The 27,239-nt window shown below is 37.0% G+C and overlaps 1 protein-coding gene across 1 annotated transcript in view; it reads right to left on the reverse strand.

Annotated features, from left to right (window-relative positions):
• The window catches only part of LOC109377598 (anoctamin-4-like), a 91,539-nt gene that overhangs the window by 25,026 nt on the left and 39,274 nt on the right, over window positions 1–27,239 (reverse strand). The window contains exons 6-11 of the mRNA XM_019633999.1: window positions 25,821–25,985; window positions 19,862–19,898; window positions 17,720–17,831; window positions 16,700–16,757; window positions 16,463–16,560; window positions 14,558–14,700 (exon numbers count right to left, since the gene is read on the reverse strand). Coding sequence (XP_019489544.1) covers window positions 14,558–14,700; window positions 16,463–16,560; window positions 16,700–16,757; window positions 17,720–17,831; window positions 19,862–19,898; window positions 25,821–25,985 — 613 coding nt within the window. The remainder of the gene's footprint in view (window positions 1–14,557; window positions 14,701–16,462; window positions 16,561–16,699; window positions 16,758–17,719; window positions 17,832–19,861; window positions 19,899–25,820; window positions 25,986–27,239) is intronic.

Raw genomic sequence — 27,239 nt, forward strand, 5'->3', positions numbered from 1 at the left:
AAACTTAATTATCTACTTAAATGCTATGGACTGTAATCAAATAAATTGCTTTCACATAATGCAGATGCAACTGACATGATATCAGCCTTGAAGTGATACTACAATACCCAGTGGCTGCTGCTTTTATCAGTGGCGTCCAGGGAAAAGACTTGCTGTAGCAAAGAGGTGGATGAATTAAAATTTTTCTTTTGAAAAAATTTTAAATACAGGAAAGCACAGAGAATTATGCAGCAAACATCCACATACGCATGGAAGAGTTAGCATTAACTCTTACTAACATTTTGTCACACCGACTTCATACCTTTTTAGAAACAAAATAAGTGAAATATGCAGATAAAACTAAAGTCCCCCTTATTTCTTCTACCAAAGATCTCCTCTCCCTTCACAGAGGCAACCACTGAATTTTCCATGCACCCATCCAGTTTCTTTTACTTGTATTTTTATATACATATACATGTGTATGTGCATATTGTTAAATTATACATAGCATATCCATCATGTAAACAATGTTGTTTTGTGTCTTTGAAGTTTACATATCATTCTCTACATATTTTTTTGCCCTCATTTCACATGTGTTTGAAATCAGCTTGATATCTTCTCAGCTTGATACCTATAAATGTAGTTCACTTTTTGAACTGCCTTGTATTCCAATATATGAAAATGTTGCCTTTTGATTTATTTTCTCAGTCATGACCTTTTCAAATGTTGCATTTTGTTCATTCTCTTTCTGTTCTGATTCTGGGACTCCCATTATACAGATTTTAGACCTTCTATTTTCCATGTTTCTCTTATGTTCTGTTTTTCTCTTCTTTTCTCTCCGTGATTCAGTCTGAATTTTTTATTGACTGGTCTTCAAGTTCACTAATCTTATCCTCTGCTGTGGTAATCTGATATGAAACCTAGCTATCATGTAAGTTCTTAATTTCAGGCTTTGCAATTCTAGGGATTTTAGAAATAGATTCTAGTTGTCTTTTGAAATTCATTTTTTAATGATTTTTGTTATTTTCCTCTACTTCAATATATTAATCAAAGTTATTCAAAAGTCTTTGTGTGCTAACTTCAATTTATGGATCCTCTGTGGGTCTCCTTTTTCCTCTTTATCGTTAGTCACATTTTCCCGCCTCTTTGCTTTGCCCAGTAATTTTTTTATTGAAATATATTTGACATATAACAGTGCAAATTTAAGATGCATAACAGGTTAATTTGATACATTTATATATTGTAGTATGATTACCATTGTAACAATAATTGGCACCTCTATCAAGTTACATAATCATCTTTCCTTTGTAGCAGTTGGAATCATTAAGATCTAGTCTTTTAGCAAGTTTGAGAATTATAATACAATATTGTTGTCTGTATTCACTATACTGTGAATTGGATCTCTAGGTCTTAATTACTACTCATTATAAGTTTGTACCCTTAAACAACATCTGTCCTATTTCCCCAATCCCTTCATAACTACCATTTTACTTCCTGTTTTTATGAGTTTGGTTTTTTCAGATTCCACATACAAGTGACACCATATACTTTTCTTTCTCTGTCTGACTTATTTCACTTAGCATCATATGTTCAAGGTCTATCCATGTTGCTGCAAATGCCAGAATGTCCTTCTTTTATGTGGCAGAATAATATTCCATTAAATCTATGTACCACTTCTTTATCCATTCATCCACTGATGGTCCCTTAGGTTGTTTCCATATCTCTGCTATTGTGAATAATGCTACAGTAAACACGGAAGTTGAATGCATACCTTCAACATCTTGTTTTCATTTCCTTTGGGTATACAACCAGAAGTGTAATTGTTGAGTCATACAGTAGAGCCATTTTTTATTTTTTTGAAGAATCCCAATATTGTTTTCCATAGTGGTTAAACCAATTTACATTCCTGCCTGCACTGTATAAGGGCTCCCTTTTCTCCATTTCCTTACCAACACTTGTCATCTCTTGGCCTTTTGATGAAAGCCACTCTGAGAGGTGTGAGGTGCTGTCTCATCATTGTGTTCATTGGCACTTCCTTGATGATTAGTGGTATTGAGCACCTTTTCATGTATCTGGTGACCATTTGGATGCCATCTTTGGAAAAATAATCTATTCAGTTCCTCTGCCCATTTTTAAATCAGATTTTTTTTTTGTTATTGAGTTGTATGAATTCTTTATATTTTTTGGATATTAACTCCTTATCCAATATATGGTTTACATTTTTTTTTCTTCCATTATGTGAGATGCCTTTCCATTTTGTTAATTGTTTCTTTTGCTGTGCAGTTTGGAAGTTTGACAATCCCACTTGTGGAGCTTTGCTTTTGGTGTCATATCCAGAAAAATCACTGCCAAGATCAACATGAAAGAACTTGTTCTCTATGTTTTCTTTTAAGAATTTTATGGTATCAGGGCTTATGTTTAAGTCTTTGATCCATTTTGAGTTAATTTTTGTGACTGGTTTAAGACAGGGGGTCCAACTTCATTGTTCTTCATGTTTACCCACTTTTCCCAACTATTTATTGAAGAGATTATCCTTTCCCCCATTGGGTGTTCTTGTCTCCTTTGTCAAATTATTAGTTGAATATATTTGCAAGGTTTTAACTCTGGGCTCTATATTCTGTTCAGTTGGTCTATATGTCTATTTTTGTGCTAGTACTATAATGTTTTGATTACTATAGTTTTGTAGTATAGTTTAAAAGCAGGAAGCGTAATACCTCCAGCTTTCTTCTTTCTCCTCAGGATTCAGGATCTTTTTTGCTTCCAAATAAATACTAGAATTGTTTTTTCTATTTTTGTGAAAAATGACAATTGTATTTTGATGGGGATTACATTCAATCTATAGATGACTTTAGGTAGTGTGAGCATTTTAACAATATCCATATTAACAGGATGTCTTTCCATTTGTTTGTGTCTGATTTCTTTCAGCAAAGTCTCGTGGTTTTCATTGTATATATCTTTCATTTCCTGGATTAAATGTATTCCTAAGTATTTTATTGTTTTTGATGCTATTGTGAATAGGACAGTTCCATTTGTTTCTTTTTCAGATGTTTCCTTACTAGTGTATTGTAATGCAACTGGTTTCTGTATATTTATTTTATATCCTGCAACTTTACTGAAAGTTGATTACATCCAACAGTTTTGTGGTTGAGCCTTTAGGGTTTTTCTCCATACGAAATCATATCACCTGCAAATAGTGACAATTTTACTTCTTTTGTTCCTATCTGGATGCCTTTTATTTCTTTATCTTGCCTAATTGCGCTAGCTAGGACTTCCAGTACTATATTGAATAAAAGTGGTGAATAGGCATCCTGTCTTGTGCCTGATCTTAGAGGAAAAGCCTTCAACTTTTGTTTGTATGTCTCACCTGTGCATTTGTCATAGGTTGCCTTTATTATGTTGAGTTATGTTCCTTCTATACCCAGTCTGTTGAGGGTTTTTATTATGAAAGGATATTGTATTTTGTTAAATGCTTTTTGTTTTTTGCACTTAAGATAATCACATGATTTTTATCTTTCACTCTATTAATGTGATGTATTACATTTGACTTGTGTATGATTAATCAGCTCTGTATCCCTGGCACAACTCCCACTTGGTCAGTGTATAATTGTTTTAAGATGTTTTTGAATTTGGTTTGCTAATATATTGTTGATAATTTTGCATCTATATTCATCAGGAATAATGATCTATAGTTTTCTTGTAGTTTTACTATCTGGCTTTAGTATTCCATCTAGGACCATCTAGGCTATCTTATTTGTTAATATATAATTGCTCATAGCAGTGTAACTATCAATCCTATGTTTTTCTGTAGTAGCAGTTGTAATGTTTCCTCTTTCATTTCTAATGGTATTTGAGTCTTCTTTTTTTCTTAGTCTTCCTAAAGGCTTGTCAGTTTTGTTTATCTTTTTAAAAAACTAGCTCTTAGTTTTGTTGATTCTGTCTGTTGTTTTGTCCAATGTTTTTTCTGCATCTAATGAGATGAAAATAGTTTTCTAATCCCATTTATTTTTCACCCCTTTCAGAGTTTTGTGTACTTTTATATATGTTTATGTCACTGACATCTCTTCATGTCAGCTTGAAGAATTCCTTTCAAGGAAGGTCTAGTGGTGTGAATTTCCTCAGCTTTTGTTTCTCTGGGAAAACTTTTATTTCTCTTTCATACTAATGGATAACTTTGCCAGGTAAAGTATTGGCTGGCAATTTTTATCTTTCAACACTTTGAATATGTCATTCCACTGTTTCCTTGCCTGCAGAATTCCTTCTGAGAAATCCATTGATAGCCTAATGGGGCTACGGTCCTTTGTAGGTTACAGTAGTCCTCCCTTATTTGTGGGGGATATATTCTAAGATCCCCAGTGGATGCCTAAAACTTCAGATAGTACCAAACCTGATATATACTATGCTTTTTTTCCCTAGACATACATGCCTATGATAAAGTATAATTTATAAATTATGCACAGTAAGATAAACAAGAAAATAGAAAAATTATAACAGTAGACTGTAATAAAAGTTCTGTGAATGTGGTCTCACTCAAAGATCTTCTTGTACTGTACTCACCCATTTTCTTGTGATGATGTGAGATGATACAATGACTATGTGATGAGATGAATCACATTGTGACAGAATGTTGGGCTACTGTAGGGGTTACTTAAACACAACACTGCAATACTGTGAGTTGATCTGATAACTGAGACAGCTACTAAGTGACTAATGGGTGGGTATCATATATAGCATGGATACTTTGGACAAAGGAATGATTCCCATCCTGGGCAAGATGGAGCAGGACAGCATGAGATTTCATCATGCTACTCAGAATGGTGGATTTAAGACTTATAAATGGTGAATTTTCCATTTAATATGTTCGAACTTGGTTGACCATAGGTAACTAAAACTGTGGAAAGTAAAACCACAGATGAGGGACTACTGTACTTTTTTATCATTGACTTCTTGGGAGTTTCATTATGCATCTTGGAGAAGGTCTTTTTGCACTGAGATAATAGGATGTTCTATTAGCTTTCTAGACTTATATGTTCAATTCCTTCCACAGGATTGGGGATTTCTCACTTATTTATTACTTCTGAAATAAACTCTTTGCAGCCTTCTTCTTCTGGTACACCAATTATTTTTATATTTGCCTTTTTGATCAAATTTGATAGTTCCCAGAAGGTTTCTTCACTTTTAAAAATCTTTCCTCTTCAAACCAGATTATTTCTATATTTTTATACTCCAAATAATTTATTCTTCTACCTGTCTGCCCTGTTATGTATGCTGTCTATTGCCTTCTTCATCTCATTTATTGAATTCTTAAGCTCCAGAATTTGTTTGGTTCTTTTTTATAATTTCAATCTCTTTGGTATAAAACTACTTATGTTCATCAATTTTGTTTATGAGTTCATTGCCTTGCCTTTCTGAGTTTTCTTGTAGTTCTCTGAATTTCTTCATAACAGCTATTTTGAATTACCAGTTAGATCACAATATTCCATGCCTCTAAGTTTGGTTGCTGGAGAATTATTCTCTTTTGGTGATACCATATTTCCTTAATTTTTTCACAGTGTTTGAAGTAGCAAACACCTTCCTTAGTTAAGATTATTTATGTTTACTTTGTTTCTTACATTCAACAGGCCACATGCTTATTAATTTATATTATATACCAGACAAGTAGAAGCTCCAGATCAGGGGTCAGCAAATTACAGCCTTGGGCCAAATCTAGCAAGCTATCTGCTTTGTTTCTTTTTTGAGATTAAGTTTTGCCCTATAGAAGGTGTTAAGGTTAGCTCTTTTGCCTATTGTTCATCACATCTTCAAAATATTGCATTATTGAGGTAGAAAATGAATTTACATAAAAATAAAAAGATCAATTGATTGGTAAACTGGAATAATCCTAAATTGTTTGCACACAATAACACAGCTTCAAATATATAAAGTAAAGGTTGAGAGAACTAAAAGGAGACTAATATAAATCCATAATCATATTCAGGAATTTTAACACCCTTTTCTTAGTACCTCATAGATAAAATAGACAAGGGCATAGAACAGGGGTCGGCAAACTTTTGAGACTGAAAAGCCACCAGGGGGTCGGCAAACTGTGGCTTGCGAGCCACATGCAGCTCTTTGGGTACATACATGTGACTCTGAAGTAAAATTGAAAATGAAAATAAAACTATCATAGTTTCATTTATAAAATTTTCAAAGGATATTATTCACTTAATGGTGATTATGTAAAAATATATTTATGGCTCTCAAATAATTTTTAAATTGTTGTGAAGGACAGAATTGGCTCTTCCAGGGGTCAGCAAACTTTTGAGATGAATCGTACCCAAAGAGCCACATGTGGCTCGCGAGCTGCAGTTTGCCGACCCCTGGCACAGAAGATTGAAACAACACAATTAATAAATCTTACCTAGTTGAAATACATAGAACATTATAGCCCCAAATTGCAGAACACACTTGGAACACTTATCAAAATAGACAATATGCAGGGGCATAAAACAAATCTTAACATATATCAAAGAATTGAACTATTATAGAGAATATCCTTTGACCACGGTGGAATTAGAAATCAATAACAAGAGATAACTAGAAAAATCTCCAAATGTTTTGCTATTAATCAACACATTCCTAAAAAACATATAGGTCAAAAATAAATTACAATAGCAATTGGAAAATGTCTTGATAATAAAAATATAGCATATCAAAATGTATGGGACACCATAAATAATGTTCAAAGAGAAAATTATAGCCCTAAATACATATGTTAGAAAAGAAGAGAAGTTGAAAATTAGTTTTAAGCTTCTATCTCAAAATATTGTAAAAGAGAAAATTAATCCTAAAGAAAATATAAGGAAGAAAATAAGAATGAGTGCAGAAATGAATAAAACAGAAGGCAAAAATAGTGAAAAAAAATCAACGAAACCCAAAGGTAGTTTTTTGAAAAAATTAATAAACCTTTAGCCAGAATGTTAAAGAGAAAAGCACAAACTATGGAATTATAAATTAAAAATAAGACATCATTGGACTTTACATACATTGAAAGTTAACAGGGTATTATAAACAATTTTATTTCACTAAATTTGAAAATTTAGATGAAATAAACAAGTTTCTTGAAAAACAACGAAAAAAACGGCTTATCAAAATGGATGCTAGAAAAGAAAACCTAAACATCTATTAAATAAATTAAATCTATAGATTAAATAAATTACATCTGTACCTTATTTTATTATGCTTCTCTTTACTACTCTTCACAGATATTTTATTTTTCATAAATTGAAAGTTTCTGAAAACCCTGTGCAGAAAAAGCCTATTGGCATGGTTTTCCCAACAGGTTCAGATGACGGTTAGCATTTTTTAGCAATAAAGAATTTTTTAATTAAGGTCTGTACATTTTTTATACATAATGCTATTGCACAATTAATAGATTACATAACTTTTATATTCACTGGGAAGCCAAAAGAATTTGTGTGACTCACTCTACTGCAATATTTGCTTTATTGTGGGAGTTTGGGTTTTTTTGGAGTTAAGTTGTATGAGTTCCATATTAATTTTGGATATTAACTCCTTATCAGATGTATCATTGGTGAATATCTTCTCCCATTTGATGTCTTCTTTCACTGTGCAAAAACCTTTTAGCTTGATGCAGTTCCATTCATTTATTTTTTGTTTACGTTGCCTAAGGAGGCATATCCAAAAACGTACTCCTAAGAGTGATGTCAAAGAGTTTACTACCTGTGTTTAATTCTAGGAGTTTTATGGTTTCAGGTCTTATATTTCAGTCTTTAATCCATTTTGGCATAAGAGCAGACACATAGATCAATAGGACATAATAGAGAGCCCAGAAATAATTGCATGCCTAATATGGTCAACTAATCTATGACAAAGGAGGCAAGACTATACAAGGGAATAAACACAGTTTCTATAGTAAATCGTTTTTGGAAAACTGGACAGATACAAGAAATGAAAATAGACCACTTTCTTAAAACATGTACAAAAATAAACTCAAAATGGATTAAAGACTCAAAATCGAAATTATACAACATAACACCAAAAAACACAAACCATCTGATTAAAAAGTGGGCAGAGGACCTAAATAGACATTTCTTCAAAAAGGACATACAAACGGCTAAAAGACATATGAAAAGGTGCTCAACATCACTAATCAGGGAAATGCAAATTAAAACCACAGTGAGATATCACCTCACACCTGCCAGAATAGCTATCTTCAATAAATCAACCAACAACAAATGTTGGCAAAAATGTAGAGAAAAGGGAATCCTCATGCATTGTTGATGGGAATGCACAAAAATCCATTGCATTCTTATATAATAACAATGAAATTTCAGAAAAAGAAATGAAAGAAAAACAATTCCTTTTGCAATTGCAACAAAAAGAATGAAAATACCTAGGAATAAACTTACCAAAGGATGTGAAGACCTATACACTGAAAACTATAAGACTTTAAACGAAATCAAAGAAGACACAAAGAAATGGAAAGATTTCCTGTGTTCATGGATTGGAAGAATCAACATAGTTAAAGCGGCCATATTACCCAAAGCAATATACAAATTTAATGCAAATCCATCAAAAGCCCAATGGCATTTTTTAAATAAATAGAACAAAAAATAATCAGATTTGGATGGAACCACAAAAGACCCTGAATAGCCAAAGTGATCATAAGAAAAAAGAACAAGGCTGGAGGTATCACACTCCCGGAGTTCAATTTATACTACAAAGCAACAATAATGAAAACAGCATGGTATTTACAGAAAAGGACACAGGCCAATCGAATATAATAAAAAACTCAGAAATAAACCCACATACATATGGACAGATAATTTTCGACAGATACAATGGAGAAAAGAAAGCCTCTTCAGTAAATGGTGGTAGGAGAATTGGAAAGCCACATGCAAAGAATGAAACTAGACTGCTATCTGTCACCGTGCTCCCAAATTAACTGAAAATGGATCAAAGACCTAAACATGACCTGAAACGATAAATTGTATAGAATAAATCATATGTACTAAACTTATGGACCTTGGGTTCAGAGAAGATTTTATGGATTTGACCTTAAAGGCAAGGGAAGTAAAAGCAAAAATAAATGAATGAAACTATATCAAACTAAAAAGCTTCTGCACAGCAAAAGAAATCATTAACAAAACAAAGAGGCAGCCAACCAAATGAGAGAAGATATTTGCAAACAACACCTCCAATAAGAGGCTCATATCCAAAATATATAAAGAACTTATACAACTCAACAACAAAAAAGCAAACAATCCAATTAAAAATGGGCAGAGGACCTGAATAGACATTTCTGCCAAGAAGGTATACAAATGGCCAACAGATATGTGAAAAAATGCTCAACTTCATTAGCTATTAGGGAAATGAAAATCAAAACCACAATGAGATACCATCTCACACCTGTTACAAGGGCTATCATCAACAAGACAAGTAATAACAAGTGATGGAGAGGCTGTGAAGAAAAAGGAACCCTCATACTCTGCTGGTGTGAATGTAAATTGGTACACCCACTATGGAGAACAGTATGGACGTTCCTCAAAAAGTTAAGAATAGAATTACCATATGACCCAGCAATCCCTCTTCTGGGTATCTACCCAAAACATCTGAAAACATTTATCCGTAAAGATATATGTACTCCAATGTTTACTGCAGCATTATTCACAGTGGCCAAGAAATGGAAACAACCAAAGTATCCTTTTTCCAAAGTATCCTTTGATAGATGATTGGATAAAGAAGATGGGGTACGTATACACAGTGGAATTATTACTTGGCCATAAGAAAAGATGAAATACTGCCATTTGCAACAACATGAATGGATCTTGAGATTATCTTACTAAGTGAAATAAGTCAGAAAAAGTCAAGAACCATATGACTTCACTTATATATGGGATATAACACTGAAAGCAACAAAGGAACAAGACAAACAAAAGAAACAAAAAATCACAGACACAGACAACAGTTTAGTGGTTACCAGAGAGTAAGGTGGGAGGGGGATGGTAGAAGAGGGAAAAGGGGGTGAAATATATGGTGATGGAAGGAGAACTGACTCTGGGTGGTGAACACAGAATGTAATATATAGATTATGTATTATAGAAATGTATACTTGAAACCTGTATAATTTTCCTAACCAATGTCACCCCAATAAATTAAATAAATAAAATCAAATTAAAAATAGAACTACCATATGACCCAGCAATTCTACTTCTGGGCATTTATCTGAAGAAATTCAAAACACTAATTCAAAAGGATACATGCACCCTATGCTCACTGTAGCATTATTTACAATAGCCAAAATATAGAAGCACCCTAAGTGTCCATTGATAGACGATTAGAGAAAGAAGAGGTGGTATATACATACAATGGAACAAAAATAATGAAATCTTACCATTTGTGACAACATGGATGGACCTAGAGGGTATTATACTAAGTGAACTAAGTCAGACAGATAAAGGCAAATGTCATATGATTTCACATATGTGGAACCTAAAAAACAAAATAAAACAGAAAAAAACTCAGAGATACAGAGAACAAACTGATGGTTGCCAGATTGGAAGGGGTTTGGGAGTTGGGTATAAAAGGTGAAAGAAACTAAGAAGTACAATTTGCAAGTTATAAAAATCACCACGGGGATGTAAAGTACAGCATAGGGAACACAGTCAACAATATTGTAATAACTATGTATAGTGTCAGATGGGTACTAGACTTACCAGGGTGATCACTTTTTAAATTATACAAATGTCTAATCATTATGTTCTACACCTGAATATAATATTGTATGTAATATTGTCATTGAAAAATAAACTTTAAAAATTCAATGAGAAAAGATTATCGTAATAGAAAAGTGCAAAGTGTATGAACAGGAAATTCATGGAAAGGAAAATATAAGTGGCCAATAAACATGCATACAGACAATCAAATTAAAACAATGTGTTATCATGAATAAAAAAGATATGTACAAAAAATACAGCTAACATCACACTTATGGTAGCATACTGAACACTTTTACTCTCATGTCAGGCAAGATGTCCTGTATCATCAATTTTAGTCAGCATTAGATGGAAGGTCTTAGTGCAATTAGGTAAGAACAACCAAAAAGGGATAACGATTAGAAAGAAAAATGTGAAATTATCATTATTTGTAAATAACTGATATGTAGATAAAAAATCTCAAAAACTATAGAAATAATTATAATTGATATTACATTTCAGCAAATTTGTGTGCCAAAATGTCAATATACAAAACCTATATTTCTGTACACTATCAACAAAACATTAGAAATAATACTATAAGAACAACATCATATTCAGTTGCACTAACATTCATAAAGTACCTAGGAATGAATCTAACTAAAGTTGTACAAAATCTGTATACTAAAATCTATTTAAAAATTCCTGAGAAAAATGTAAAAAGATAAATAAATGCAGAGATATATCATATTCATAGGTTAGAATAAAAACCTAAATTTTCCCAAAGTTGATTTAGGGGTTCAATTGAATCCCAACCAGTATTTCAGGAAGATTTTTGTATAAATTAGATATCTGATCCTTAAGTTATATGGAACCCCTTTTGAAGAAGAATAAAGTTGAAACTTCTGTTTACTTGAATACACCAACCATCAAGAGAGCCACCAACCAGGAAAGAATATTTGATTTGCACCATATATATCTGACAAAGGACTCATATCCAGAACGTGTAAATAACTTTTATAAATCACTAAGGAAAAGGAACAACAAGACATGGGCTTGAATGGGAATTTACAAAAGAGGATAATCCAAATGACCATCAGCATATGAAAAGGTGCCTAGCACCATTAGTTGCCATGAAATTTCAAATTAAAACCATGATGAGATACTATTATACTATATACTGACCAGGATGGCTAAAATTTTAAAAAGGGCTGACCCTATCAAGTTTTAGTGAGCATGTGGAATAACTAAAGCTTATGCTGCTAGTTGGAGTGTAAATTGATACAACCCAGTTTTGAAAACTGTTTGTAAGTGTCTGCTGAACATTAACAAGTGTATATCTATGACCTAGTAACTACATTCCTATGTAAGTTCCCTGCAGAAATCTGTACATAGACTGACCAAAACACAGGTAACCAAAATGTTCATTTGCAAAAGCCCACACCTAGAAACAATCCATGTGTCTATCGCCAGTAGAATGCATTGATATATAATGGTGCATTCCTATTTTCAGGAGCCTAGAAGATCTGCAAACTCACACAATAGTTCATCTATTGCCACACTGAGGCCTGCACTCCCACAGGTAAACTTACCTTTTTTCAACTCCAGCTTGACAGATGTTTTGTGCCTATTAAAATGCATCTGTCTAGCACATTAACCCTTAGCAGTTCCTAGAAGTACATTTCATGATATGGGAGAAGTTGGAGGGATTGGCGGGAGTGGGGGTGGTGGTATGCGGAGCAGAGGAGAAAGTTGGGGAGTGTCTGGGAGTGGAAATGTAAAAAAAAATATGAGTAAGGAAAGATGGGAGTAGGTATCAAAGACAAACTCGGTCTGTTTCATAATGTTGCTTCAGGTACACATTCTAGGAATACTATAGAACAATGACCATGAAGACCTACTCAACATATGGAATGAAAGAAGTCGTTTACAAGAGAGTATGTAGTATACAATTCCATATATGTGGAGATCAAAAAAGGCAAGATTAATGTATGGTGTTAAAGGTCCAGAAAGTGGTTAGGGAAGGTGTTATGACTGGGATAGGGGACAAAGGAGCCTTCTTTGATAACTGATAATACTCTGTTCCTTGATCTATTGTAGAATGCAGGATCGCAAACATTTTCTGTCAAGAGCCAGACAATAAATATTTCAGACTTTTCAGGCTATATAATTTCTGTCACAACTACTCAACTCAGCTGTTGTAATGCAAAAGCAACTACAGGTAGTATGTAAAGAAATGGGTGTTTTTCTGTACCAATGAAATGTTACTTATGAAAACAGGCAGTGGATTGGATTGGGCCCGTGGGCAGTAGTTTGTAAATCCCTCACCTACCTATATAGATTGGTTACATTTGTGTGTAAATTTGTGAAAATTCATTGATCTGTACACTTATGATTTATATATTTTTCTCACTATATATTATACTTCCATGAATACATTTTTAAAAATATAACAAAACAGAAAATCATTAAGAAATAGCAAAACAACAAGAACAGAAATAAGCAGTTAGAATTCACTAAGACTTGTTTCTTGCTGCCAAGATACTACAATATTTGAAGCACTACAATTCTAGCCATGTAAAAGCTTCATTGCAAGCACTCAAAAACCAACATTATTTGTTCATTTCCTTCTTTATGGGAGAAGAGTCCATTAGGAGACCTCAAAGTGGTTAATTCTATTAATGAATTCCCTTTATTAAACTTGACTATTAATGCCCAAATTGATTTCTTTTCCAAGTTATATACTTCTGCCATTTTATAATGGAAACTCTAAAAACATCAGTAGGTACGTAGGACATAAGCAATCTAAGAAACAGTAAGCATCAATTCTACTTCTCCTTTAATTTTCAGATTTGCCCAGGAAGAACTGCTTACTATGTTCTAAATGTTCTAAAATATTCTAAAACTTACACATAATTAAAAAAAAACTATACATACTCAATATATCTGCTAAGGTGTTTTGTTAGCTTTTCTCCCCTGGGAGATAAGAAGAATAGAAAAATAATAATGCAATAAGATAACATGTACCAAGTACATCCTAGAACCAAGCATTGTCCTAAGCCCTTTCTATGCATTATCTCATTTAATCCACACACAGACCCTATGAAGTGGTTACTCTTATTATCCTCACTTTAGAAATGAGGAAATTGAGGCAAAGAGAGACTAAGTAATTGCCCAAGATTTCACGGTTAGTAAATTATAGGGCTGGGATTTGAACCCCGGTAATCTGTTTCCAAACCCCAAGCTCTTAGTTACATGCAAAGATAAATAGCTTGGGTTTGCTTACAGAGAAATCTGATTCCTTAAAATGTAGCACAGCTTAAGCGTTCCTAGCTTCCTGTCAACCCCCTCTAAGAGAAACAACCATCCCCACTATCCCCGCTACCGAGTCATTATAGCATCTTATGAAACTTTATTATACTTACTCTTTATATCTCTGCCTTCCCCCCCAACCCCCATAGCCTACGTACTCTTTGAAAGCTAGGACTTTGTTTTATTCCTTCCTGTCTCTCTAGGGCCAAGCGTAGTATCTGCCTGGACATAACGTGGCTCAATACATGTCTGCTGACGGCATCCATCACGTCATGAGTGATAACTCCTTTTATCTTTGGTTCATCAAGTTTTCCAACTCATTTTTGTTTTCTGGTGATTTATCACAAGGGACAGAACACAGCATCATGACGAGTTCGATGTGACTGTAGGCTTTTGCCACCATCTCTATGGGTTGAGCGTCTTAAAGCAAGACACTGCTTCCTTTGCCTTTAGCTCAAGAACGCCCACACATCGACGGCCTAGATGACAACTGATGTTTGTTTAGCTGAATGTAGCTAGAGATCTAGAATTTGCATTTATGATAAACAGGAGAAAGTAGAATATTTCCATACTCATTTCTAAGTACTCGTCAAAGAGTCCGTAGGCATTCATCGGCTGGAGGTTGTAGTCCTTCTCCCACTGTGGGAGTCTTATTTTCCTTTCTGGCCCGTGCTCTTGCCGCACTTTTCTTCTCGTCCACCAGTTCTGAATTAACCTGCATGACAAGGTCAGTTGATTTAAAAAAATACATATAACTGTTCATAAGACTCAAGTAGTAAGAAATAGAGGGAGTTGGAATATAGAATCATAGTTTAAAACACACTTAGGACAGGCTGCCAAGGAGAGAAAGCCTTACATTAGGAAGAAAATCCCAGGGGAGGCTATACTTCAAGTATTTGTGCTTCCAAGTGAACAGAATGATTGATGAGCTTATTTTAAGCATTCATGAAACTGTCTCATGTGCAGTGCTGCCTACAAGGGTCGGATAGAGAACTGAGAATATCTATGCACCCACCCCACCAGTACAATGGCAATACCCAAATATCTGAAAAGAGGAAGATTTTGTCTAACAGGCTTAATTTAGGATGAATGAGTAGTCTTCCCACATGGGTTCCAATCTGCATATTCTGACTTGGGGGTGCCTAGAAGATCTGCAAACCCACACACGCTTTCTTTCTTGGCACACTGAAGCCAGCAGCTCCACAACTGGGCTTGTCTGCTTTGGGCTGGAGCTTGGCAGGGGCTCTGATCCCAGTAAAAGGCATCTCACACCAGGGAGGTCAGTGGTGTTCAGGGGAGCATCTTAGGACATGGAACAGAGTTGAGGAAATGGGGGGGAGGGGAGAGAAAAGAGCTCTGTGTGCTGTAGGGATAAGGGAAAAGTGAAGAGTTTCTGGGAGTAGAAGGGCCCAAAAAACCAAACAAATGTGAAATGACAGAAATAAGGGGATACTTATCAAGGACAAACTCTGCCTACTTCACAATTTGCTCTACATCCGTATCACTAGAAGATAAAAGACAGCTTCTTTGATGGCTATGACATTTTGCTAAGTTACGGTTCATTCTTTAAAGTAGAATATAATGCTTCTAATTGTTTAATTTTATGCTTTAAACAGTTCTGGAGAAAACATCAAACACTTGGAATAAGTTTTCTAACAATAAATCTAAGAAGAGGAAATTCCTGGTATTAGTTCTGACAGGGAGCTAAGAGATGAATTTTCAAAGTGAACCAAGTTCTGGCTAATTTTTCTGGCTGATTGGTCCTCCCTGAAACCCGTTGTCTATAGAGACACCAAGCAGACACGGAAACCAGTAGGTGTGGAATTAAAACAGAAATAGAAGTGTTGCTGATTTTCATCCCTTTAAATCTTAACTGACCAGAGGTAAGCAAACACAGCAGGTTTCAGGGTAGTCCTTACAGAGGTGATGCCAAGTTTTTGCCCATTGTCAACAATAGAAACCATTATAACATTTTTACTGGTTAAGATATGATGACTTCGAAATACTCTGGTTTCTTTTCTGAATCCCTACATTTTTCTCCTTTCCAGAAGTTTCTTTTCTGTACAGTCTGAATTTAAGGTAGTTAAAAAAATTACCATTCCTGATTTATCTCAGAGATGGTGGGGTAGAGACCTTGTTAATATATTACAGAGATTTACAATGCTGGAGCGTAAAGGGTCAGAGACATCATTTAAAGCAGCTTGCATGCAAGTACCCAATATTCAGGGGCCCGGTGAACTTCTTATAGACTATCCCCTTTTGTTCTTGTGACTTGTGCTAAGTCTTCCAAAAAGAGCCAAAGTTCATTATGTTCGCGAGCGTCTTTGAATATCTGAGCATGAACATTATTAGCTCCAGGTATACTCGTACACACTGGCTTAGCTGCTGGGTCTGCATTGCTTATCTTACTTGCCACACCTGGAAAAGCCAATAACAAGCCGTGCTGCTTCTCAACTACAGATATCGAATGTACTTACGGGTAGCCAAGTTCCATGAAATTATTCCAGGTCTGCTTTAGCACCATTATAATACCCATTTGCATACAGAGATCAATAAGGCATCCACTAGGGTGGCACTGCGAGGTAAGCAAACACAGAAATTCAAGAATCAATGGAGAGGAAGAAAGGGTGTCTGGTTTCTAATCTGCACAAAGTTGCCCTAAGGCTGTTTAAGGCAAGTCTGTAGGAAACAGGGAATGATGGGAGAATACAGACCTCTTCTAGTCTCCACCTGTTTATCAGCCTCAAGTAGGCACCTGGGTGTCCTGTAAATCTTCAACACACACAGAAAAACAAACCATTAGCATCCTATAAGTCTAAGCTTCCAGGGACTATTACATTCAGATTAGCATATCTCCCAATGGAAACGACTGGCACGTTAAGCATCAGGTCTGAGGAAATTAGGAAACTCTCCAGAGCTGTCATAACTGCAGCGTTTGGAATTCTCCCAGCGATATGTCTCTTTGGCCTTTCTATCTGGCTGCCGACTGCAGGGGCCAGTTGCTTACTGTGACTTGAACATTTTCTGCTGAATATCAAGTGCTCTGGCCTGTGGAAGCAGCATGTTGGTTTGAAACCTACTCTGATCTTTTTGAATAATAGCAGTTACTTTTTTTTTTTAATTAAACTGTTTGACTAGAATTCCACGCTGAAGTAGCTAAATACTGAAGAGAGGCTGCTGCATCCATCTGACCAAAACCCAATCCTCGGCCCATCCTTGGCTGTCATCTGCTCAGAAACGCTTCCTGGAGTGACGGGATTCATGGGACACGACCACTGAACATGGCATCCTTTCCAAATCCTCCTCACTGCTGGATTTGGAAGCTACCCAGTCTGCGCCGGCATCCATCCTATGTCAGCCCCCTTTCCATCTGGATGTACTTCCCTCGTCTGTGAAGTTGGGGTCTATGACATGCTGCAGCCCTTCCCCCCACCCCATTCCACCTGCTCATACAGGTGTGAGATCTGGGGACTTGATTCAGGTGCCGACAGGAGTCTACATCCTTCACACATGCAAATGATTTTCCTTCATGTGCCTCTTAGCAAGAAAACGTGTACAGATACTTTAGACTATTTCCTGAGACGCAAATGGGAAGGAAAAGGAGGAGGCTGATCTTGTCTTTTTATACTTTGTAAAAGTCATTCTAAAGGAGGGACTTCCCTGTCCCCCCCTGGTCAGTGACCTCTGAGTGTTCTGTCCTCAGTCCGGGGAGTGTGGAGACATCGGGTTCTTACCTTCCGAGGAAGAATGCAATGTAAAACGTGGAGCTGTTCAGATTGACAAACTGAAAAAGAAACATTTTCAGGGTGAAGCTGTTCTCCCATTCGGACTCTGTGCGAGGCTGTTCTGTGGATAAAAGGGGAACAGAGTTTGAAAGGCTGCATCCGATCCCCTCTCAACTCCCTGTATGGGCAGTGTCCCGCTGCCCATACACACAGGCTGCGGGAGAGCCCAGTTTGCCTGAGGTGGCATGAGAGAAGTGGATCACCCCTGGGACCCTCAGGCGGGTAGAGCAGCCCCGACAGGGTTTGGCGGGAAGTGACTACTGGCTTGTCCGAGGGGACAGACTATCCAGTTTGTTCCACTGTTACAGGGTGTCCAGAGTCTGCAGTAGAGACAGCCAGGCTGAAGGGGCCTCATTCCCAGTCCTGGCTCCCTGCAGAGGTCTCTGCTTTTGCTCATTTCTGCCTGTGGGTGGGGCATGTGCGGGGTCAGGCCCCTCCCAGCTGCTAATAATTCCTCCGTGAAATACCAGGTGCTTCAAAGTGAGAGGGAGTCACAGCCCCATCTCAGAATGTGACTTCCTTACTGGTCTCCCTCAGCTGCCATTTTTCATTCTCATGGACAAATGCCGAGGGGATGACCTCACCCTTTAGAGCTTTTACTGGGTATCACCATCTGTGTCTTACAATTTCCTGACTCAGTCAGGCACCGATCCTTATACTTCAACTTCCATAATGCAAATGCTCTTGGGATGTTGCGATATGAACCAAAATATGGACCAAACCTCCAACTTGACATCGCATGTCAAATGCACTTATCCTTCCCCAGGAGCTGTGTCTTCACCCCAAGCAATGTCAAAGAAAATGTATTTAATGCAACAGCACTTTCTCTGTTTCTACATCCCCTGAGTTTCTAATTGCTCATTTACCATTTCAATCCATCAATTCCTTTTCCACAAATTGTAACTCAAAATGTTTCCTGGGAGCATATCAGAAAAGGGAGGGGAGGAAGAAAGAGAATCTGATTTAAAATAGTTTAAATGTCAATTTCAGAACAAGGCTGCACTGCTATTGAGGGAAGAAAAGAAAAAGGATTCTTAAAGGGTTTTAGCTTTATTTCATTTCTACCGAACTCCTAGTTACATAGGAAGGTCTCCCAGGTTGTCAGCCAGCTGGGTGTGTTCCCAGGTGTCCCAAACATAGATGGACCATGGCTGTATCTCCACTGGTGTCTTTGCCAGCCTGGATCAGGGCACCACTGGGCACAGACTACCAATGCACAATTACTTCTTCTGTGGACATAAACCTCTTTCTATCTATTTGGCAAGGGATGGTAGCGATGGAAGATTTCAATAACATTAAAGGAGATATGCCAATGCCTAGCTTCTGTGTAACAGAAGGGCTCAATAAATAGCACCTTGCATTATAACTAATATTATAAATAAAAACACTTTTGTGATTTCCAACCCCCCCTTCTGGACAATCTACATAATGGCTTGCACTAAAGCAGGTTATGTAAAACAGGGAGCATGTAATTTCCTCAAACTGCATAGAATGAAATGACTACTTTCTCAATAATAAAACTGTGACACTTTCTATACCTTGAAAGGGTGGAAAATGCACGGCGTATAGCTGGCTACCAGATTACTCCAGTCAGAGCAATGTTCTTAAGGGTGAGTCGTCCATATGAATGCTATTTCAACCAATGTCCGTGATGGTTAGCCTGCCTACATTCCTGGTAGAAGTCTCCAGTGTTCAAAGCCACTAGCTTTGCTGTGACTTTATACACCGTGAAAACCTGATACATTTTTAAATAAATAAAGATTGTGGGCAGTGGCAAATGAATACTTTCCTAAATGATTCTGGGCACTTTATACAATGTACTTCTGCGATGCTTTATTTTTTGTGTGTTGAGAAAAAAACCTACTTTAAATTACATTAACTCATGATGTTTGTGAAAGTTTCAAAGCCTGAGGTAGAAAAGCTCCCCTGATTATTAGGCATATTTAAATGTCCGGTTGAGGGCAAAGAACAAATTGTTGTATGTAATTCAAAGGGAATATTTCTTTTCAGCAGTGTTTTGGAAATGAATCTTAGAAAAGGTACTTTCCAGATTACAAAACTGTACCATGAACTAAAAAGGGTTTCACTTACCTAAATTTGTCAGAAGAAGCGCAACTTTTTCATAGAGCTGTAAAATAAATTTCATACATTTAACAAACGAACTGTAGATGTTCTAAAATCTGTCATTATACATGAAATAGATAATCAAGTCATGAGTGAAAATGATTTCATTATCCATCCATTGCTCAAACAATGAAAATAATGTGAACGACTGTATCCTTTTAGGGCAAGGAAGAAACGTCCAAGGTCCCATTTTACTACTTTAAAAATCTCACTTCTCATTTTGGAGTAACTCTGTGACGACAGGGCTACTAATCACCAGCTTGCTAAGTGATGCTGGACAAGTCACAGCATTCCTGGGCCTCAGCATCCTCAATGTAAAATCTCAAAGACTGCTTCTGGTGGTAAGATTCTGTAAGCCTTATTGCTTAGGGACTGCTGGACGTTCTACGTGATAGCATTCTTAAACACTGAAGTGATCTAACATTACTGGGACCCCCCAAGCTTATGATATTCTGCTTCTCCATTATTGCACAGGATACATCCTTAATCTCACCTATCATCTGCTAAATGGAGGGTCCTAAAAGAGAAGGAAAAGGTGTGTGTCTGTGTGTGCATGTGCACGTGCGTCTGTGCGTGCTTGTGTGTATGGAACTGTAGGGTGTACAGCTCAGGGCCTACTCAGCTCTAGATTTCCCCAGAGAGGGTATAAATTGAGAAAAAGAACAAGTGCCTTATCTAACGTGAAAGATGATAAATGAAAATCAAAAGGAAAACTGGTCAAATCGATTTGAATAATATGCAAATGAAGATCACATTTCAACTAAAGTGGTGAAAATGCACTGGTTATAATTCCCCCAACTGGAATTATAACTGTACCAGCCAATAAACTGTAGGGCTTGGGCACACTACCTCACTTTTTCTTCAGAGCATCGTTTTCCTTTTTATATGTAGTTGAGAATGGGTATTGGACTCATCAATCTTAAGGTCCTTCCTAACTTCTGAATTATCTTTTCCAAGATGCTATCTACAGAAACAGGCAAAATACTCAGATTTTATGACACTAAACTTTCAGCAATGACTATGGTTTGCTATGGTAAAATATAATTAATATGGCCACAGTATCAGATTTTGTGTATAAAACCTTAGACTTGTGGAGTCCAATGTTAAAAGACATTGGTATAATTTTCAATAAGAAATCCTGTGGAATAGATTAATCATAAATTTTATCTTAATAATAAAATACTGGTAAACAACAGATTAACATGTTTTAATCAAATATATTTTACTATTATAAACATATTGTATCATTCAAGTTATTTAATTATCAAGGAAAATTAGGTTTGACTGGTGAGACAACCTTTTTCAAAAATACAGTGTTCGGTTACCCAGTTGATCCTTTATATCTTTCACGTTGACAGACATTTGTCAAAGTGCCTCACTTTGCATACTTGTCTCAAAGGTCTTGTGAGCTGGTGACATGGCCAATGTTATTTTGGTTTGGACACTGAAAAAAATGGAATTTATAAAAAGAACAGCACAGGAGTTGAAATATGATTAATATTAACCTTCTGAAAAATAAGTGTATGGGGACAAAGTGTATGGCAACTGTGAACACTTTATATGTAAATTGAAGACACATGGAGATGGACTGTGAGGCTTTGAGTAGGATACAGCAGGAACAGGACAAAAACAGAGACTGATGGTTGGCAACAGATCCTCAGATGAGTGGTTTCTGGGGTGTGATTTCTCATTAGGCAGTTGAGATAGAAACCATGAATGGTTTGTTCTGATAAGGCAGTGGAAAATCTGTTTCCCAACTGAATGGGACAAATTGTGAATGTTAAAATCTGTAACTGATGGAAAGCTTTCTGATCTTAAGTGTATTTCCAAAAGAAGCTTCTAATTAGAGTACTTATAATTCAATTTTGTTCTCCTGATCAACGTATCTGAGCTTGTCTGATGCAAGCCGTATTCTATGGTTTACTTCCTTTTGGAATAAGGCATTGTGGTTTTCACTGTTTACAGTATAGTGAAATATCTGACTCATATTGGTGTGGCTGAATGAAAAATATGGTAATAACTTTTAGTCTCCTCCTGGGATATATCCTTTGTTGATATCGTTAGCTTGCAACCATCATATTGAGATGTTCTTTGGTTGCTAGTGAATGGAATTAAAACAGTATGACAAGTAGCAAGAATATCCACCCTATTCATTCCATCTTTGAAGTATTTATTTTATTTATTTATTGAAGTATTAATTTTTTAAGAAAAGAAATAAAATGAAAACTAGTAAGTGCCCCTTAACCGGTCATCAAGAGGCATAATATTTTGCTAGGATCCAGAATACTTTTGTAAAACAATATGAATTCTATTTTTAAATTATACACCAAGTAAGAGAAAATACACATCCTGAAATCTAAAAGTAGGCATTCCTTATAGGTCTGCTTCTTCAGTCAGCATTGGACAACTCTAGCAAAAAGTCAGAAACAGGTATGTGATCTATAACAATTGATATTATTTAAAAATTAGAGGCTTTAGTAAACATAAATTAAAAACCAATCTAGGGCCTGCCGAGTGGCTCAGTTGGTTAAGAGCTTGCTCAAGAGTGTGAGCTCTGAGCACCAGGGTTGCCGGTTCAATTCCCAGCCTGAGCTGAGCTGCTGCTGAGCTGCTGCTGAGCTGCCAACAGGTGGTAGGAGGGCTCAGCTAAAAATAAAAAATAAAAAAACATAAAAAAGAATAAAAACCAATCTAGCTCTCAAGGTTTTTATGTTCAACTTATGAAAAAGTATTAATGATTAATGCATAAATGATCATTTTTGCAAGACCAATATGGCCAAAATTTTAAGTAGCTGAAAACAATTTTATAGCTATAAAAAATTATATTATTGGGTCATGAAAATGTCTGAATTGAATAATTTCAGAAGTTAGTAGAGAGTTCAGTTCTAAACTGGACAAAGCTATGTTACAGTCACTAGTCTGTTATCGGTCCTTTATGTGATATTTGCTTTTCAAGGACTTTTTTTTAGATATTCTGATGAAAATCTTTCCAAACTATATTACACACTTGGTGGCCTTCCTAATGGACCTGCAAAGCTTCAGGGCATAAGATAGGGCTGTAAATGTGAGTGGTAGGGTAGGGATGTTAGAGATAGCCAAGGAGGATAAGGCAATTGGTTTCTGCACAAAAGGGTGCTGATGATACTGCTTTGAAAATTCCTACGTATATTTTTTATTTTCTTTCCTTCTCCTTGCTATGGCTTGTGATTTCCTGTGCTTGTCAGTATTCTTGCCTTAGTAACCTTCTGTTATTCTAGTTTGATGTTGGCTGACAAATCAGAACACCAAAGGTATTCACATTGTATCTAAAATAAATGAAAATATACCTTAAGGGCATTCATAAGAATAATAAATGTTAGCTTTACTGTGTGGACTCTGCATCGTCCATTTTGGTGACCCTGAAACCCTTTGTTAGACAAAACATATAAAATGCCTACTAGTCTAGCTCCCAGCACATAGTAGGTGCGTTGTAATGTCTGTAACTATATATGTTTCCCACTCCCTATGCTCCCTTCTTTATTTTTAGTTTACTTCCTCTTTTCTTAGCTGTGTCTCATACAGTAGAGACTGCTGGATAAGTGTTTTCCAGTTAAATGAAGTGTTACTCTGACAACACTGGCACCTGCTCAAAATGTATGAGCAAACATGTACTTACAGGCTCACTGCACATACACAGAAATTTATTTACGATGTATAAATTAAATTTTAATCAGACATCAGAGAAAAGAGATGACAAAAAAATATAATAACCTTTAATTCATTGCATCCTACCTGGACACAGAATCTCACAGCTCTGGCTGTTTGGTTAATGTCACCATGAATCACCCCCTTCACAATGTGTATGCCATCGACTTGGAGACTAGCTGAGTGGTGGAGGGGTGAGTGCCAGCGGGTGCCAGACATCCACTTTCCATTTCTACTTGACCAATCAATTACACACAACCATCACGTCAAAACTATCAACAACTGCTTTTCTTTCATTATCATAACTTCTGGATTTTGAAACTTTTTTTTCTAAAATAGTAAATTCCTGTGTATTTTAATAATATTAGTAGGAAGAGATTACCTATATTTCATTAACTCAGTGACTACTAGTTCACCTAAGAATCTTAAATAAACCTCTCTATTATTGGGTAGGTTGAAGGCTCTTAGGAATCACTCAGAGTTTATTGGTTATAGAATTCAGGGTTATTTAAAGAGCTATAAATAAGAACCTGAGTAGATAGGACTGTGTTGATAATAGTACTAAATTACTTGGCTTTTGGGAAGTCATTTACTAATGTGAGAGCATTTCAGCATTATGGCCCAGATTTCTGATGAGGTATAAATGAGGGTGAGTGGAATTATAATTAATTGAACATCTCCAGGCTTAACACTGTGCTTGGCACTGCACATACATTATCTTATTTATTCCCTACTGCAATCCTCTAATGTCGGTATTTTTATGTATATGTTGACCTCAAGTCTAACAATGTCAGCCATTACCTTTTATTCTGCAAATAACAACAATTTACTAAGAGCATATGACGTGCCAGGCCCTGACCCTGGGAAATAACAGTAAAAAAAAAACAAAACCAAAAAAAACCAGACAGAAGTTTCTGCCCTCATGGGCCTACATTCCAATGGAGAAGACAGATAATGAACAAAATCATTTTTTAAAAATAGCCTAAGAGGTGGTGATAAATGCCATACAGAAAAATAAAGCAGGAAAGGAGATAGGACATTGTCAGATGGCAGGACTGGGTTGAAATTCTAAACTGAGTGACCAGGGAAGTGACTAGAAAATAACATTTGAACAAAGACCTGAAGGAGGCGGGAAGCGAGCGGCGCAGACTCACGGGGGAAGAACAGTCCAGGCGGAGTGACGAGCAAGTAAAACGTCCTCGGGTGAGAGCGCGCCTGGACACCCAAGGCGCTAAGGACGGCCAGCAAGGAGCAGGAGAATCGGGGAGAGCAGGGTGCAGGCGAGGTCAGAGATGTCACTGGGGCCAGATGGGGGCCTCAGAGGCCATGTGAAGACATGAACTTTTATTCTGAGCAAGAGGAAAGCCACTGGCCATTGTGAACAGAGCGACACGAGTTAACGTCTATGTAAAAAGCTTGCTCTGGCTGTTGTGAGGAACCTAGATTGGCAAGGGGGGGGGGCGGGAACAAATGTGAAAGCAGGGGGCCCAGTAAGGAGGGCACTGCAATAACTCAGGTGGGGGTCGGGGATGTGTGAAAAGTGATCAAACTCTGGAAACATTTTGATGGTGAGAGGGACAGAGGAGTCAAGGATAACGCCGAGGTTTTCAGCCTGAGCAACTACAATGGGGGAGGTTGAGGGCGGAGTGATTCTGGGAGGAAGATGGGGAGTCTGGGTTTGAATGCGTTAGGTGAGGATGGTCGAGCCGGCAGTTCAACATATAAGCTTGAGGTTCGGGGAGACATCTGGACTGAAATGTACATCTGAAAAATGTGTGAAACCAGCACAAGTCACACACACCACTCTGAGATGTCCCTTGCGGAGTTATTTCAAGGAATGCTTTGGATACTGGTGACCTTCCCATCAATCAGAATCAAAGGAAAAGGGAACCAACATTGTTGAACGATGTCACGGATTCTGAGCTGTGCCTTTAAAATACATTTTTTCTCTAAATTTCCTCATGGGGTATGCAGTGTTATCTGACTGGATAAATAAGAGAACTCTGATTCACAGAGCATGAGTACCTTGCCCAACCTAACACTGTAGAAAATATTGGAGCCTAGATTTAACTCAGGCCTTCTAACGACCCAGACCTGACAGCATCTCATGCCAGGCACTTTGCTGCCAGGTCATCAGTGCCTTGGGGCTCTCTGAGGCCGGGTCCCTTTAGCAACAGAAGAAAATTATCACTGCAGTCCGCATATTTTATTTGTCTGGCTAGTTACCTTGCAGCTCACTTACCACATTCAGCAGCATGATGATACAGAAGTTGATGCACACAGCAGTGCCTGTGGTTGCAACCTGAGAGTTATTCCTGATTAACGCCCACTTGAAGGCAGCAAAAGTGCTGACGGTCACCACCCGATAAATGACGATCCCAAACACGGCGGCGATCACCACACAGATCTGGCAGGAAGACAGAGGAGACCCCGTGAGGTGAGCACTGTGCTGGAAAGTAGCGGGAAGAGGATCCCTGCCACTTGGGAAAAATCCTCTGGTGACAAAAGAAAATAAAGCGACAGTGGTACTGACTCAACAAACCACAACAAAATGCATGCTTTTCACTGTGGTTAATGCTTTCTCTTGTCTGTATTTTTTTTTTGTTATTCAAACAGAAAAACCATAGTGCTTGAAAGTTGATAAACTGTGTAAGCAATGGGGTAACATTAAGCAGAATATTAGACTAAGCGGAAGAACAAATATTTATTATGGAAAACTTGTGATGTCACTCTTCTGTTTAGAACTAGCTATTGGTTTCCTTTTACTCTTAGGATAAAGCAAAACCCTTATAGTGACCAGCAAGACTCTGCAGCCCCACCGAATGCCTTTTTCCCTTCCCTTGGGGGACTCCAGACCTTCTATCATGTTTCAAATGGGCTGAGCACCCTTTGTCTTCAAACCATTCCCTTTGCCTAAAATGCTGACCCACCCATGCCCCTGCCAAATATACACACGTGGGGAGCCTAGTTAACACCCACTCGACCTTCCCATCTCAGCTCAAGAGCCACTTCCTAATTGAAGCTTTTCATGGTTCCCCAGATTTTTGTTGTTGTTGTTGTTGTTATACGGTAACTACACTCTTCTTTCAGCATCCTACTTATCATTTCAAACAACATGTCAGAGTGAGTACTGACCGTCGCCCCCACTTAGAAAGTGAGCTCCATCAGGGCAGGGGTGGTATCCGTTTTACTCACCCTGGTTTCTGTAGCACCACAGCACCATTACAGGTGCTCAGTTATTTGTTATTGAATAGGCCAACTAGGTGACAGGTGCATAATCTCCTATTAATCAGATATAAACACAGACTGAACAGAGGCAACTTCCCCTGAAGGTTTCGTGGTACTGGAGAAGAATACAGCATGTCTTCTATCTCTATAAAATAATGGGAATCTGAGACTCTAAAAAGTTTTGTAACTTTTATTAGGTGACTCTCTTTATATGTCGGAGTAATCTTAGCCTCCTTAGTCATCAAACGCTGGATCTTGAAGTGAGGCCTCAGGATGGCCTCTGCTGGCTTACAGATTTCTGTTTTCATAGAAGCATTCCTGTTTGACACAAACTCTACTTTTGGCTGACTAGGAGTGACATGCTCTAAAAACCTGAGCATGAACCCTAGCTGGAACTGGCCAAAATATGAATATGAATAATAATAATATGAAA

Source organism: Hipposideros armiger, unplaced genomic scaffold (genome assembly GCF_001890085.2).
Source record: "Hipposideros armiger isolate ML-2016 unplaced genomic scaffold, ASM189008v1 scaffold_1472, whole genome shotgun sequence".
In the NCBI taxonomy this organism is placed as follows: domain Eukaryota; kingdom Metazoa; phylum Chordata; class Mammalia; order Chiroptera; family Hipposideridae; genus Hipposideros; species Hipposideros armiger.